The sequence below is a fragment of the Polistes fuscatus genome, unplaced genomic scaffold, assembly GCF_010416935.1.
Source record: "Polistes fuscatus isolate 324 unplaced genomic scaffold, CU_Pfus_HIC Scaffold11, whole genome shotgun sequence".
NCBI classification, from domain to species: domain Eukaryota; kingdom Metazoa; phylum Arthropoda; class Insecta; order Hymenoptera; family Vespidae; genus Polistes; species Polistes fuscatus.
The window spans coordinates 3,568,382-3,583,731 of NW_025113009.1; the positions used below are offsets into that span (position 1 = coordinate 3,568,382).

A 15,350-nucleotide genomic window follows, 5' to 3' on the forward strand; every position below is an offset into this window, starting at 1 on the left:
TCGTTAAACATAGGTTACGCCTACACTGCCATCTAACTCAGTTTACCTAAACAGTAACCAAGTGGTAATAGGTATTAGAATCCTGTGTATACAGTGTAAAGTATATACCATCAAATATATGCACCACTCGATGCATTCGAATAATGCACCTGTTAGTTGACAATATCTAAACAAATAAATAAAATAAACTATTTTTTGTAGATATCACTTTAACGAATCTAGAACGAAGGAACTTTTTGTCAAGATTTTATGTCTCTCTTTCGATAAAAACAATAAAAATTATTCAAATACGTTCTTGTTTAATGTGTGTATTATAATTAAAATTAATAAATTATTTTTTTGACAGGATTCAATATATAATATACAAAATATCTGTATGTTGGTTCGCGCGAAAATATGAATACGTTAAGCGCGTTCGAAAACCATCAAGAGTATTTGTTTTTCTTTTGTTGGACAGAATGTCAAGCTTAATGACGTAAGATAAAACAAAGAGAAAGAGAAAAAGAGAGAGAGAGAGAGAGAGAAAATCTGTGAGATCATATAATGTGATGTCATCACATACACATTCAAATGCACAAAGACGTAACACACATGTAAGAAAATTTTTTGTTGCATTTTTCGCATCGTTGAATCTGCGAATAGAGTTGATCATGCACGTGTTTCAAAGAGAACGTACATGTGTATACAATACATGCAAAAACAAAACCGAGAAGAAAAATGTTTCTATATATATATAAATGCAGGCCAAGTCCACATTTAGGATGAAGGTTATTAAGAAAAATGGGGCAGTCGAGATCCGGAAAGAGGTCTTAAAGCTCGCACATAATAGTAGATGAGTAACGGACAAATATATCGTTAGAATCTTGTTGAAGGATAAGAATAGAATGAAAAAATCAAAAGGGGAAATATATTAAATACGTTGAGGCAACTTGACAGTCAATCGGATTTGGCGGGAGATTCCCGGCATTGCTCAAGAGACATGTGCGATTAGAACGTGTTCACTGTCAAATCTCTCACAAGAATAATTTTTATATTTAATTAATACATATTTTTTAATTAATATTAAATAATCTTATAGACTTTTCTCTCTATGTGTATGTACATACGAATTCTTTACATTTTTTCTTTTTAAAAGAAAGTAGAAAATATACAGTGATATGAAATTGATGGAAATCTATCTTATTAAATGGCGTCCTAAAGTAACGTAAAATTTCTTGGAAAAAGCAAAGATTACAGATGTTTTTTTTTATTATTATGAAAATACTCGGTAAATGGGAGTAAAAATGTGCGATTATTATAAAAAATTGTATACAATTATGTTATAAATAAAGAATGATTAGGTTTGACACGTTGATTGCTTAACAAATTGGTGATTTATCGTCGCTAGTGTATCTCAGCTACTAATAATTTTTCTTTTTAAGATAACGATAACTTTTTGAAGATAAATTCTTTTGTATTTACTAAAAGATTATCTACTATTCATTAACTATGTTAATATATCCAGTCACCTTAAATAAGGACGAGACGTTTGGCTATGAACATATTTAAAAGATGATGAATAAAAGTGCGTGTCGTGGGACGTGGTAGAAGAATATAATTTTACATAACGGTGGGGATACAGTTTTAACAGAAATATCTATCTCCTGGTGCTGAATGTGAAACTGATTTTGATTCCTATTTCTGCACAAGGTGTATGCAGGTGGAGAACAGTGACCTTTCGGAATAGTGTGTCAAGTTCTTATTGTATAAAAAAAGAAATAAAGGGTAAGGATATTTTACAATTAATCGAGCACCTGCTACAACGATCTAATATCGTTTCATTTGTGAACATGATTTTTTTGTTTTTATACAATTTTTATAGATTTTTTTGCTCTCAATCAGTTTTTTCACATTATCGAATTTAAAAAAAAAAAATAGAATATTTTATAGAATGTTTTAAATATTATAGTTAATATGTCATAGAAATCGAAACTTTTTTTAGTGGTCGATATATGTATATGACAAATATGCTTTATCATATAGTAGCCATAATTAAATAAGTATTTCTAATATAGTTGTAATATACGAGTCATAATTAATATTTTTGAAATTTTATCTAAATATTTATCCTATTGTTTGTGTAAATTATTTATTTCATGATAAATTTCAAATCTATAGATATATATATCTATGAAGTTTGTTTAATTGCCCATATGTTTAATAGAATATTATATATTTATATAAATGGTTTTGTACTGTATGTGTATTACATATAAAAATATATATATCATTTACAATTTCTGTTATTGTTATTTATATATGTAATTGTTTTCTAATTTAGTATTATATTAGATAATTGATTTACTTATATATCTATGCGTAAAATTATCACATCTAATTAACATGTTATTTATAGAAAATGTCAAATGATGTATATACAGATATATGGTACGATGTTATTCCACTTCACCATAGGCCAGATTTAGTTAAAGAATGTTGTAAATTACTCAATACAGAATGGCCAAGAAGTGAAACAGCTCGGTACGTTATATTATAATATCTTTAAACATCGGAATAAAATAATTCCTAGCGTTACTAAAGTATTACGTACAGCAACATTTCTCAGTTCATTTATACTAATATTTCCTCTTCTGTTATTTTAGATTAAAATCTTTAAGAGTATCTTGTGATGAATTTCCTACATGTCTGATTTTATTAGATAGAGAAAGCCGAGTACTTGGTCATTGCAAAGTTTCTTTGATACCTAAAGTACGTCATAGTTGTTACATCGAATCAGGTAGTTCTATATATAATTACTTTTATAAGAATTTAAAAATATTAAAACAAATATTTATGATTTATATTTGTATTTCAGTTGTAGTCGATAACAAATCCAGAGCTCAAGGATTGGGATCTAGATTGTTACGTGGAACAGAAGAATATGTGGCAAGGAAAGGTTTCAAAATGGTATATTTAATAACAAAAGGTCAAGAACTATTTTATATTAAAAATGGATATAAGATTTGTGATCCCATCGAAACGTGTGGATTTAGAAAATTTGTACCTCCTATTACCAAAACCGAAGCAAAGCATAAAGAAAAAATTACTACTTTTTCTGGTCCCCCACCCCCTCCAATGCCACAATTAGTATTTGAATATTTTGATATAAGAATGCTATCTCAAAAAACACACATGGTTAAAAAATTATGATAATTATATTTTATAGATTTTTTCAAAATAACTTTTTTGCATTTGAATTTATTATTTTTATGAAGATAGCCATCCAAAATGATAATCCTTGACTTTATTCCCGAGTGAATTATGACTAATATATGACACAGTTGATTGATTGATTGATTGATTTTATGTTTTCAAGTATCAAATGTTACAAATATTTCCTGCATGTGTATTTTATTGATTTTGATCACTTTTTGGAATTATCGTTTTATTTAAATCAATATGTAGGATATTAGGTACCAATGTTTATATTTAAATATTAGAAGCTAATAGAAAACTTAAGAAATAATTTTTTCTTACGCTTTGTATATATATATATATATTAACTGGTATTTTTATGGCCTTTAAATTAGACATTTTAGTAGATTAAAATTTTATTTTGGTAATTCGCTTAGCATAATTATATCTTACAATATCATACATATTTATTTTCATATAATAATTGGATCGATCGATTTTATTATGCTTCCCATCATATTTTCAAAAGACTGATTTGTGTGAATAATGTACAAATAGATTACAATACTAACAATATGTTGTGCATATATTTATCTACAAGACCATAATTCATAATTATGAGCTAGTTGCAATACCACATATTTTTTGATAATGATCTGATTGTTCAAGGCAATCTACAAGAAATGCACCCAAAGCGTATTTTGAAATGGCACGACCTGGAGATTCATCGTGTTTTATAACATATTCTAAATTATTTGAACCTGTAAAATAATTGCAGTAATTATAACAATCAGATTGATTGAATTTTAAAAGATATAAGCAAATCGATAAGAAAATGTTTCTGTACTAGAAATATGTGGTGGTAATATAGCAATCCATTTTAATCCACTTTCTTTCAGAAGATCAAACATACGTTGATGATCTGCGTTCAAATCTTTGAATATAGCTGGTACAGCATCAGGCTTATAGAATAAAAATGCTATAAAAAAAAAATAAAAGAAAATACAAAAAATTTTATTTTTATAAATAGGATTTTAGCATGTTTGATAATAATCTTAAAATGATATTTTACCTGACAAACATACGGAAACCAATTCAACGTTATGCATCTTCATAGCGTCTAATATATTTTTCATACCTTCTGATAGTATGGTAGTTGGTTCTTATGGTAATTGAAAAGAAATATTTATTTATAAATATATTATTTGTTCACACACACACACACACACACATGTGAATAAGTAAACTACATATTTACTATAAGTGTAATAATAATATCATTCTTACTAAGATCATTTCTAGTGCCAAGTGCAACAACAACAGCATCTCTACCAGCTACGGCTTTTGAAACATCTGCATCGTTGGTGACATCTCCAACAATTGCATCCACCTTGTCTTTAATGTTTTCTGGTATCTTGGTCTTGTCTCTTACAAGAACTCTTACATCCATACCTAAGATAATTTATTTTTCTACTACTAAGTATTAAGTTTCTATGATCAAAATCATTATATAAAGCAAAGCATTAAAGATTGCTTGTAAATGGATGATTTTTCATATTCCACAGTATATAAACATAGCGTGATAATACTGATATCAGTAGAAACTGTATATTTAAAATATTAAGAGATGGATGAATAACACAAAAGCAAGTTATAAAGTTATATAAATATTAAGTAAACAAATGACATTATTAAATATTTATTTTTTTAATTCATAAAGTCGATAAATATTAAATATCAGAATTAACATATATTCAAATTTATAACTTTCAGCACATACAAGTATAATAATATTTGATTTCAATTAGTAACTAAGGACATTATTATAAAAGGTAAATATTTTTGTAAATTTTCATTTTTTTTAGAGAATAAATATAGAATTATTAGACAAATTATAACCGAGCATATATATTTATAATGTAGATAGTATAAATAATTATAATAATAGTATTGAAAAGATTTTTTGAAAATCTTACATTTAGCAAATCAATAAAATTATATAAATTAATTAATCGGTAGTGTAATTTTAAATTTACATTACATAGAAGAACATTAAGAAACGATGAAATAATGCTTTGTCATGCACGATACAAGTACAAATGTATTGAGAATTCCACTTAACAAATATAACAATAGTTTCTTTAATAATTGAAGGTATCTTTAATTATACAAATTACCCTTTTCTACGGCATGGTTTAAAACACAGAGTCCGGTATTTCCCGTAGCTCCGAATATTACAATCCGTTTCGCCATGATATTACAAATATTTTAGAATATGTATTTATCTCTCTATTTTAAAATGATATGGTACATCCGTAATATCACAATTTGATAATCACTAACAATTGTGTAGAATTGTGTCTAATCATTCAGTGCGGCTCCTATAAATATGTATAAGTATGTGTTTATTAAAGATAACTATAGCAGACGATAATATAATAGATGATATCAAAGTGATCTATCTGAGATACTTTCTGCGCACCTAGTAACCCTTTCATATGCACTGCATCTACCGTAATAACCAATCAAAAAATATCTGGATTATTTCGAGTTCTTTGATTGGTGTTTTTAAATAACATGGTCGACTGACTCCAGTTTCTGAAAGTTCTTTCTGAAAGATGTCACGTTGGGTTTTTAATAATATATTATTTTACATTTTGTTTATTAATATATTCATATTTTATTATGCAGATGCTAGTCTTGCAGCAGAACAAAAAAATGTCCTTCTACTTCTGGGTAAACAAATATATTTTATTTCTTTTTTTGATTATAATTATTGTATATTTTTGTGTATATATTTAATTTTAAATTAAAAAATAATTGAATTTGTCAATAATATTTAAATATAATATCTTGTTGTATAAGAGTTATTGTCTTATTTATATACATCATTTTTTTATAATATATAATACACATATTTTTATGATAGTATGAGATACATGATTATTTTCACCATATGCTTTTATAATTAAATATAAAATAACAATTATAAATTAATATCTAAATAATGTAAGTATTACTTAGTTCCTCTATTATTTTATTTAAAAATGAATCCAATTTAATATTGATGTAAAATAAATGTACATATGAATATTTTTATTTAATAAGTTTTTTTATTTTTTACTTTCAGCTGACGATGCTGGTTTTGAAATGAGATCTTATTTAAATAAAATTTGTCAATCACCCAACTTAGATTTATTAGCAAAAGAAAGTTTGTTATTTAATAATGCATATACTTCAGTTAGCAGCTGTTCTCCTAGGTAATATAAAATTATTATAAAATATTTCCTTTTATTTTTATTTAATCAGATATTATATATATATATATATTTTTTTTATAGTCGTGCTGCATTATTAACTGGCTTACCAAGTCATCAAAATGGAATGTATGGATTACATAATGGTGTCCATCATTTTAATTCATTTAATAATATTCAAAGTTTGCCAAAAATATTGCAGAAAAATCATATTAGAACAGGTATATAAAAATAATGAAAATAATTAAAAAATTGCAATATCTTACTACAGATTTTAAATCACTTTTTGTTTAGGTATAATCGGTAAAAAACACGTAGGTCCAGATAAAATATTTTCATTTGACTTCTCGCATACTGAAGAAAATAACGATATACTACAAGTAGGACGAAATATCACTAAAATAAAACTTTTAGCCAGGGAGTTCCTTTCCCAGAATAAAACACAGTATGTTTTTATTTTCTTTTTTAGATAAATTATCTTAGAGGGATAGTATCGTATTATTAAATAATAAAATAATTATTTACAGACCATTCTTTTTATATATTGCTTTTCATGACCCACATCGATGTGGTCACACACATCCACAATATGGTAATTTCTGTGAAAAGTTTGGTAACGGAGATGTTGGAATGGGTACAATTCCTGATTGGCATCCAATATATTATCAATGGGATCAAGTAAAAGTACCATATTTTGTTCAAGATACTGAAGCTGCTAGGAGAGATATTGCTGCACAATACACTACGATTTCTCGCTTAGATCAGGGTAACGAATGATTGATTTTTTATAAAAATATAAAAAAATCAATTAAACGAATTTTAGTATAACATAGAATTCATATTTTTATAGGCATTGGTTTGATTTTGAAAGAGCTCGAAGATGCAGGCTATAAAGATAATACTTTAGTAATTTATACATCTGATAATGGGATTCCGTTTCCAAATGGTCGTACTAATTTATATGATTCTGGTATGTTCAACAAATAGCATAATATCTTCTTCTTCTTCTTATAGCATAATATAAATACAGATATTATTCTAATGAAAAAAATTATTTTATTAATTTTTTTATCTGATATAAGGTATAGCAGAACCTATGATGATTTCATCACCAATACATAAAGATAGAAGAAATCAAGTAACGTATGCTATGACATCTCTATTGGATATAGTACCCACTTTGTTAGACTGGTATAATATATCTTATGAAAATGAAGCATTAGATAAAAATGAAGTTAATCTACCAAACCTTACAGGCAGATCTCTTCTTTCACTTCTTATAAAAGGTAAATAATATTATATTACATATCATACTTGCTTTATTATATAATATTTTGGTACTTATATAGAACCACAGGAAGAGAGATCAATTTTTGCTAGTCAAACGCATCATGAAGTTACTATGTATTATCCTATGCGTGTAGTTAGGACCAAACGCTATAAATTAATACATAATTTGAATTATAAGATGCCTTTTCCAATTGATCAAGATTTATATTTATCTCCAACTTTTCAGGTAATCTCTATAAGTTATTGATTTTTGTTTCAAAAAGATTATTATAAATATTTTTAATTTAATTAATATAATTTTTTTTATATATATAAAAGGATGTTCTAAATAGGACGAGTAAGAAACAACCTCTTCCATGGTATAAAACATTAAAGTCATATTATCAAAGACCAGAATGGGAACTGTACGATTTAAAATATGATCCTGAAGAAAGGAACAATGTATTTTTCAAATCTTCGATGAAGGTAAAGTAAATTCAAGTATCTCTATACATTATTAAATAATAAAAATATTAACTGAAAACAATTTTATAGAGCATAGTGATCAATTTACAAAAACAATTGCTTGATTGGCAAAAAGCTACCAATGATCCATGGGTATGTTATCCCCATGGTGTATTAGAAAATACTGGTGATTATATAAACAATGCGCAATGTATGCCTTTATATAATATAGATTAGGAAATATGATCTTTCTTTAATAATTCTCTTTTTATACTCGTTAATTTTGTTATGTATTCAATGATATAATCTATCAAGATAAAAAGTTTATTTCTACATTTTATATTAACGTATATACATATATATATATATATTTACAAATAAATAAATATATTAAAAAATACTTAATAGATCGCTGTATATCCTTGTTTTAGTTTGTCTGTCCTCGCAATAATTTTGCTATTCGTGACAACGAAGCATTTTTTGTATCTCTTTCACGATGTTTGTAAAGTATCTCATTTAAGTGATGAACATATGTTGAAGATTTATTGGCATTTTTTTCAATAGTTTTCAATTCTTTCGATATTTCATTGATCTAATAATAAAAACATAAGTCTTATCTCAGAGAAAAAAAATTATTATATAAAATGTTTAGAAGAGATCAGAAAGAAGGAATCATACATATTGTTCGTATCCTAAATAACGTTTATACTTTTGATTGTTTATATAAATTTGTTTGATTTGAATTGTTAATAGAAGGCACAGAAGAAGGCTGCCCAGTAAAATAAAAGAATTTGTATTTTGAATTCCACGAAGGACAAGCATGACACTTTTTTAAATTTGTTGTTGTTGTTGTTGTAATAACCCCAATATTTATGTACCTATAATGTTAAAGAATTTGATATAAAATAACAATTTTATTTTAATACATAAACACAAAAGCATATAATTTGGAATAATAAAGAAATACCTCAAAACACGTATTTAAATTATTAATTATTACATGTATTTACGAATAATAAAAGTAATAATACTGAATTATTAACCATAAATTAAAAAAAAACTTTTAATTGTTATTTATCAAGACAATAAGTTATCATGGATAATTAAAATATAGATAATGTTAAATGGGTACATGCGTGCAGATTTATGTACAATGTGTAATCATATAATATCGTATAAATAATACGTATATTAAAAATTAAAGCTTTTCACTACTATGCACCTGATGGGTGCAATGCAGTAACAAGCGTGGGTAGAATATGAACTAAAAGTGCAACAGAGGAGCAGCATATCACCATGCATCTTTAGTATAAGTGTATGAGCTCTTTAGGTTATACTCATCTCTAGTTTGTGTTGGCTAAAGTATTAGTGTTAGTAGGCTCATTCGATTTTTCAATCTCTTATCTGTGAATTAGATATCGAATCAAGATTATTTTAAAATTATCCTTTGTTATAAGTGTTTAAATACGTACTAATGTTTAAACGAATGAGTTATTATTTAAATGTTAATTTAATATATTATACGGACTTGGAATATTGTTTAAATTATTTGAAAGTATTAATTATTACAGTTTACCCATACGAAAAGAAACTTTAGATACTTTTATGCCAGGCTAATCAAAAACTTGTATAATAATTCATTTTTTAACTAATATTCATAAGTAATTATCATTGTGGCTACTCGATGCGCCACAATCGAGCTGCATATATTTTAGTTTCAGTTCATTTAGTCTAATCTATTCCATGGTACAAGGTCTGATATTGAAAATGGCAAATGGCAAGGGAGTTTGAGGCCAGTTTAAGTAAACATTTGTGCATTAGTTGTTTTCGATCGGTTAAATGTGTCATCATAACAATGTAATGTGGACTGTGTGCGATGGCGAACAGAGACATAACAGGCCATCAGCAACAGTTCATTGAAGAAATTAATTACAATGAAATTGAAAGAGAGCAGGTAGTTCGTCTAATCGATTGCTATTCCTTTCGTTTATGATTTTCTATAGATTTTCTGTTGATGGTACCTTCGAAAGATTTGTAACATTATAGAATATTAATTAATGACAATTTTCCTTTTTTTTTATAATAATACATTTCTACGAAACAGAGTATATTTATTGTCAAAAGTAACCTCAAATCTTAATTTTTTTAATCGTGCACTTTTTTTACTAAATATATAGCTACCCAAAAAACATAAATAATTTTAGTTTATTATTTATACATACTTAACTATAGAAATGTAATTTATTGTTGAATTAAAATGGTAGTTTGATTTGTTAATTATTTGTAATGACAGGTAGTTGGTAAGGGGTCTTTTGGAGTTGTATGGAAAGGAAAGTGGAGAGGCCAATATGTTGCCGTAAAGCATATCAATTCGGAGGGTGAAAGAAAAGCTTTCACGGTAGAAGTAAGACAATTATCGAGAGTATTTCATCCGAATATTGTCAAATTGTATGGTGCATGTACCAAAAATCCAGTATGTTTGGTAATGGAATATGCAGAAGGTGGATCATTATACAATGGTATTTTATATTATAATTTTTTGTTATCTTATCTTCTATTTATACATTAAAAAATGATAAATTTTTGTATATCTGTTATAGTTCTTCATTGCAATCCGCAACCACGCTATACTGCCAGTCATGCAATGAGCTGGGCTCTTCAATGTGCACGCGGTGTAGCATATCTTCACAATATGAAACCCAAACCGTTGATTCATAGGTAAAAATTAAATGAAGTTCTTTTTAGTTAAGTTAACTTAGATAAAGCTAATGTGTATTTAATATATTAATAGGGATTTAAAGCCACCGAATTTATTGCTAGTCATGGGTGGACAAACACTTAAAATTTGTGATTTTGGTACAGCTTGCGATTTGAATACGTATATGACTAACAATAAAGGGTCAGCTGCATGGATGGCACCAGAAGTATTCGAAGGTTCAAGATATACTGAAAAATGTGATGTATTTAGTTGGGGTGTCATTTTGTGGGAAGTTCTCTCACGTAAAAAACCTTTTGACGAGATTGGTGCATCTGCATACAGAATAATGTGGGCTGTGCATATAGGACAAAGACCACCTTTGATAGAAGGTTGTCCAAGACCCATTGAAGAATTAATGACAAAGTAAGATCATTATTACAGTATATAATATTTAAGTTTTGAAAATATATATATATATATATATATCTTATTTCTATATTGTCATAACGTTTGAATTTAATATCAGATGTTGGCAGAAATGTCCAGAAGATAGACCTTCAATGGACGAAGTAGTGAGAATTATGACTATTCTATTTGAATTTTTTAACAATAATTTAGAACCTGTTGAATATTCCTTGGGTATGTTATATTATTAAATAATTGTATTTATTGTAATAGAAACTATTTTGTAATATTACAAATTATATTTCTAACATTGTTACATGTTTATACAATTAAACAGGTAGCGAAGCAGACGATATCGATGGCAACGAAGATACAAAAGATGATATTTTGGATATGGTAACGACTTTAGATACTCGGATAAATGGATCAGTGATTAATGGAACAATATGTCCAAACGTTACACCATCTATCAAACAAACTAATAATTTAACAGATAGTGAATTTAATTCGTATCCAGTGATTTCTCAACAGTCCTCCAATAATGCATCAACGCATTCCTCACCACAAATAAAAAGATCGTTACCGCAATGTAATCCTATAATACCACAAAGTACATCATCATCCGTTGAAAATGCAAATCGTAACGCAAAAGATGTTCTATATGCGACACCAGCAATGAAACGAGGCGATAGACAATTTATTTTACCACAAAGTGAATCCAGTATGACACCATTACACGTTAATTGTGATACGGTTGGTATATGATCTTAAGAAAATGAAAAAGAAAATAATTCCTTACAATGAATCTGTTAACAGTTATTTTGATTACATTTTAGGATGCATGGGAACTTAGTAATTTTTCAGATTCGTCGTGGGAAATTCATAATATGGCTGGTTTAGATAAAATGGTGCAAAAGACAAAGAAAACAGTTCGTGGTAAGTAAAATTCAATTAATTGATTCAATTTACCTGCAAGTTCTAACAAATTCCACATTTCTTCCTTTATTTCCTTCCAAATAGATATAATAATGAATTTCAATAATTATCTACATTCGTACGTGATACGAGGATTTACGATCTACACGAATATCGCTTTAAGATGCTTTTTGTGTTTATTATTGTTAGACGTTGATCGTAAACTTCCTTTTGATTCATTTCCGGTATTATTAAATTTCCATCGATTCGCATCGCTCACAAATGCAACCATTGAATGTAGATAAATAAAAGAGAAATTAAAAAAAATGTTTAAAAATGAAATTGATTAGAAATCTTCTTGAGGATTATTTCAATTAAGAACATTAGAATTGAAGAGAATCTCTGATCATCAGTATTGTCGATGTTACGAGGTAAAATGTGACACATAAAATAAAATGAAAAAAAGAGAGAAGGATGTCGTTGAAAAATACACCGTATCACATAGTGATCGTATACTTGGAATTTTGAAAATTAATAGAATATATATGGGTGTACCCTGGCAAAGGGCCCACAAAGACTTAAAAGAGAAAGAGAGTGATGCGGTGTACACTAAATTTAAACTAACGGCTAATCGGTAGGTTGCGCAGACTCGCGCTTGACTGGCACGTTGTGACGACGACGACGACGACAACGACAACGACGACGGCGACGACGACTTCGACGACGACGATAACGACGAGGAGAAGAGAACGATGCGATGACAAGATGAAAAGAGAAAGAAAAAGAAGGAGAGAGAGAGAGAGAGGGAGAGAGAGAGAGAGAGAGAGAGAACTTCTGAGATTCTCGAGGATGAATCAAGCCGTTGAACACGTTTTGTTCTTGGCTCTCGCCTGTATGTATATGTAGAAATGTGTGGTGTTCCCCTCCTCAGGGAGTAGTATGGTAGGGAAGTATTTAGAAGCAGGTGTGGTTGAGTCAGCATCCCCGATATAGATCTTCGTTTGTTTAGTAGAGAGCCGACTCCCTGCGGAGGAGCACCTTAACGTCTACGAATTATCCAGCGCGAAACGCACGAGAGCCACAACTTTGTTGTTATCAAGAATATTATCCTTCTATCAAATTCCTCTTTATCTGTTACGATATTAAAATCATTTTTATATTTTATTTGTACTTTTATTTAAAACAAATTTTTTTATTATTATTTTATTTGTTTTTTTTTTTCTTCCTATTTTCGTTGACGAGAGTTAGGAGGAACAGTTTATTAAGGATACATTTTCGGCGAACACTCGATTCTTAATTTGCTTTCATATTTTTCTCATTTATTTTGGTGCAATGTAATAATAATTACATGCTCGAGAGTTCCTCGAATATCATCATGATCTTCTTTGTGACGTATTTTTCAATAATCTATTTCTTGGAAAGATCTTGATTTGATTATTCTATTCGAAGAAAAAGAGAGACTTATTCATTCGAATGTTAAGGAATAGAGAAACCCGTTGACAAGTCCGAACGATAAACTTTAACGGATGAACAATATGTGCGACGATTATCCGAATATTGTAGGGACCGATACTTTGAAGCGTTGCTGGGTATTACTACGTTAGTATCCTGCGTTATCGTTAAATACAATTCTCTTGAGGTTTCTCCTTAAAATATCGTTTCCATATTTCTACAACAAAGTTTACAGAAGAAGAACAAGAAGAAGATCAAATACAATACTATTTTGATTACAATTAATGTAGTTTTTTTTTTTTAACCATAGCATAGAAATAAGTGAATCATATTACATGTTAATATTAAATTTAGTTATTTAAATATTCTGTTGAAATATGGCAGGTACCAGCACCACTAGCGAGGACTTGGATAACGTGTACCGTCTCTTAGATGCGGATTTAAGACCCCTTACACCGGACCATACGTGCGAACGTTCTCGTGAAATCTTTGAAGAACACAAACAATTAGCGCAGGAGTATCTAAAAGTACAAACGGAAATAGCCTTATTAGGACAGCATAAAAATGAGATGTTAAAAAATATAAGTATAGATAATCTACGACAACAACAAGAACTACGAAAATTAGAGGATGAAAAGGTAACAGCATTTACAAATAAAATTGTTAATTAAAAAAGAGAAACGAAGAATCCTATAAAAATTTTTATAACAAATTTGCAGGAATCTTTGGTGAAACTGTATCGAAACTTAAAACGACAATTAGAGATAATGAAAAGCAAGAGAACGAGTAATAATCCTGTTAACAATTGTATACCAACGATAAGTCCTGCCGTTTCTGGTAACAATGGTTGGGTTGTGGTGCCGCGACAAGATCCTTGAAAACTTTTTAGTCGCAAGAATGTCCTTAATGTGTTTCTTATTAAACATGATAGTTTTATAAAACGAAAAGTTAAGAATTTAAAATGATTCGGATTGGAATTTAAAAATGGCATCAATTTATTGCATTCGAAATTTAACATTGGTTACTTTGTCCTTTATAAATCTTTGTTTATCTTGGCTAGATGCCTAACGTGTCGGACTATGACTGTTCCTTAATAGTGATTAAATGTATTGATGGTGTTGTACAATGAGATGATTTACGATCTAAATAAGATATTTGAAATTTAAATAAGATGAGAATCGTAGGAACGAAAATATTATCGGTTATAAAATATATTTATATATACATATATATAGATCTTTGGTACTAATTCTAAGAAGTGTATCTCTATATTGATAACACAATAGAATATTTTCATTTAAAAATATGTAGAAAATAAGATTGAATATGGCCAAGAAGTACTTAAATATGTCGCGAATAATATAAAATACGTAAAGAAAAAATGTGCACGTAATATTTCGTTGCTCAATACAATTTTTATCTTTAATTACGACATTGCAGTATATTGGCATTATAACATATTTGTAGAGAGAGCTTCCTTATACGTTTTAAAATAATTTTCAGTTTTAGGTTTCTTTTTTCTTTTTTTTCTTTTGTACAGTTTTAAAAAAAGATTAATGTGTAATAATAATAATAACGTTTATTATTAAGTAGTTATGTTTTGAAGTAATCCTGTGAAATATATGTATATTATGACAAAGTATTTTTTTCTGCTTGGTTTAATATTGGCTAAAAAGTTCAAGCATGTAGAAATAGTACAAATTCTCCTAAAAAAA

At 28.1% G+C, this 15,350-nt stretch overlaps 4 protein-coding genes and 1 long non-coding RNA gene across 11 annotated transcripts; 3 read left to right on the forward strand and 2 right to left on the reverse strand.

Moving 5' to 3' along the window:
- The first annotated feature begins 49 nt into the window (after positions 1-49).
- LOC122526550 (N-alpha-acetyltransferase 80) lies at positions 50-3,332 on the forward strand. 3 transcript variants are annotated; one of them, XM_043650035.1, is made up of 6 exons: positions 50-151; positions 347-1,094; positions 1,505-1,764; positions 2,396-2,520; positions 2,643-2,776; positions 2,855-3,332. In XM_043650035.1, exons 4-6 carry the CDS (start codon positions 2,399-2,401, stop codon positions 3,187-3,189), a joined length of 591 nt encoding a protein of 196 aa, XP_043505970.1. In that variant the 5' UTR covers positions 50-151; positions 347-1,094; positions 1,505-1,764; positions 2,396-2,398; the 3' UTR covers positions 3,190-3,332. The 3 variants fall into 3 exon arrangements, with proteins under 3 accessions (XP_043505970.1, XP_043505968.1, XP_043505971.1); XM_043650033.1 differs by lacking the exons at positions 50-151; positions 347-1,094 and having other exon boundaries at positions 1,103-1,609; positions 1,690-1,764; XM_043650036.1 differs by lacking the exons at positions 50-151; positions 347-1,094 and having other exon boundaries at positions 1,103-1,609; positions 1,700-1,764.
- A 240-nt stretch (positions 3,333-3,572) lies between these two features.
- On the reverse strand, positions 3,573-5,587 carry LOC122526549 (flavin reductase (NADPH)). Its single transcript, XM_043650032.1, has 5 exons — positions 5,352-5,587; positions 4,462-4,626; positions 4,247-4,336; positions 4,022-4,153; positions 3,573-3,935 (listed from the first exon to the last, which is right to left on the reverse strand). Exons 1-5 carry the CDS (start codon positions 5,425-5,427, stop codon positions 3,790-3,792), a joined length of 609 nt encoding a protein of 202 aa, XP_043505967.1. The 5' UTR covers positions 5,428-5,587; the 3' UTR covers positions 3,573-3,789.
- A 112-nt stretch (positions 5,588-5,699) lies between these two features.
- On the forward strand, positions 5,700-8,505 carry LOC122526547 (N-sulphoglucosamine sulphohydrolase). Its single transcript, XM_043650028.1, has 10 exons — positions 5,700-5,910; positions 6,305-6,434; positions 6,516-6,652; positions 6,726-6,876; positions 6,959-7,197; positions 7,282-7,401; positions 7,514-7,717; positions 7,781-7,947; positions 8,040-8,186; positions 8,256-8,505. Exons 1-10 carry the CDS (start codon positions 5,793-5,795, stop codon positions 8,400-8,402), a joined length of 1,560 nt encoding a protein of 519 aa, XP_043505963.1. The 5' UTR covers positions 5,700-5,792; the 3' UTR covers positions 8,403-8,505.
- On the reverse strand, positions 8,234-9,819 carry LOC122526552. Of its 4 annotated transcripts, none has more exons than XR_006306105.1 (4): positions 9,742-9,819; positions 9,388-9,569; positions 8,844-9,043; positions 8,234-8,757 (listed from the first exon to the last, which is right to left on the reverse strand). It is a non-coding gene; the product is annotated as an uncharacterized LOC122526552 (long non-coding RNA). The 4 variants fall into 4 exon arrangements; XR_006306103.1 differs by lacking the exon at positions 9,742-9,819 and adding an exon at positions 9,638-9,676; XR_006306102.1 differs by lacking the exon at positions 9,742-9,819 and having other exon boundaries at positions 9,388-9,616.
- A 188-nt stretch (positions 9,820-10,007) lies between these two features.
- Positions 10,008-15,277, forward strand: LOC122526546 (mitogen-activated protein kinase kinase kinase 7-like). 2 transcript variants are annotated; one of them, XM_043650026.1, is made up of 9 exons: positions 10,008-10,119; positions 10,459-10,684; positions 10,766-10,883; positions 10,957-11,286; positions 11,390-11,502; positions 11,606-12,021; positions 12,105-12,204; positions 14,020-14,273; positions 14,355-15,277. In XM_043650026.1, the coding sequence occupies exons 1-9, from the start codon at positions 10,042-10,044 to the stop codon at positions 14,511-14,513; spliced, it is 1,794 nt and encodes a 597-aa protein (XP_043505961.1). In that variant the 5' UTR covers positions 10,008-10,041; the 3' UTR covers positions 14,514-15,277. The 2 variants fall into 2 exon arrangements, with proteins under 2 accessions (XP_043505961.1, XP_043505962.1); XM_043650027.1 differs by lacking the exons at positions 14,020-14,273; positions 14,355-15,277 and adding an exon at positions 12,822-12,967.
- Positions 15,278-15,350: the final 73 nt, after the last annotated feature.

Bases quoted from the DNA above. Each gene is read 5' to 3' on its own strand.
- LOC122526550 (XM_043650035.1), top strand. From the start codon at position 2,399: ATGTCAAATGATGTATATACAGATATATGGTACGATGTTATTCCACTT. The intron at 2,521-2,642 runs GTACGTTATATT...CTGTTATTTTAG, and splicing joins CCAAGAAGTGAAACAGCTCG to ATTAAAATCTTTAAGAGTAT. The intron at 2,777-2,854 runs GTAGTTCTATAT...TTTGTATTTCAG, and splicing joins TAGTTGTTACATCGAATCAG to TTGTAGTCGATAACAAATCC.
- LOC122526549 (XM_043650032.1), bottom strand. From the start codon at position 5,427: ATGGCGAAACGGATTGTAATATTCGGAGCTACGGGAAATACCGGACTC. The intron at 4,627-5,351 runs GTAATTTGTATA...AAATTATCTTAG, and splicing joins AAACCATGCCGTAGAAAAGG to GTATGGATGTAAGAGTTCTT. The intron at 3,936-4,021 runs GTACAGAAACAT...ATTATTTTACAG, and splicing joins ATTACCACCACATATTTCTA to GTTCAAATAATTTAGAATAT.
- LOC122526547 (XM_043650028.1), top strand. From the start codon at position 5,793: ATGTCACGTTGGGTTTTTAATAATATATTATTTTACATTTTGTTTATT. The intron at 6,877-6,958 runs GTATGTTTTTAT...AATTATTTACAG, and splicing joins CTTTCCCAGAATAAAACACA to ACCATTCTTTTTATATATTG. The intron at 8,187-8,255 runs GTAAAGTAAATT...ACAATTTTATAG, and splicing joins TTTTCAAATCTTCGATGAAG to AGCATAGTGATCAATTTACA.
- LOC122526546 (XM_043650026.1), top strand. From the start codon at position 10,042: ATGGCGAACAGAGACATAACAGGCCATCAGCAACAGTTCATTGAAGAA. The intron at 10,120-10,458 runs GTAGTTCGTCTA...TTGTAATGACAG, and splicing joins ATGAAATTGAAAGAGAGCAG to GTAGTTGGTAAGGGGTCTTT. The intron at 12,022-12,104 runs GTTGGTATATGA...ATTACATTTTAG, and splicing joins TACACGTTAATTGTGATACG to GATGCATGGGAACTTAGTAA.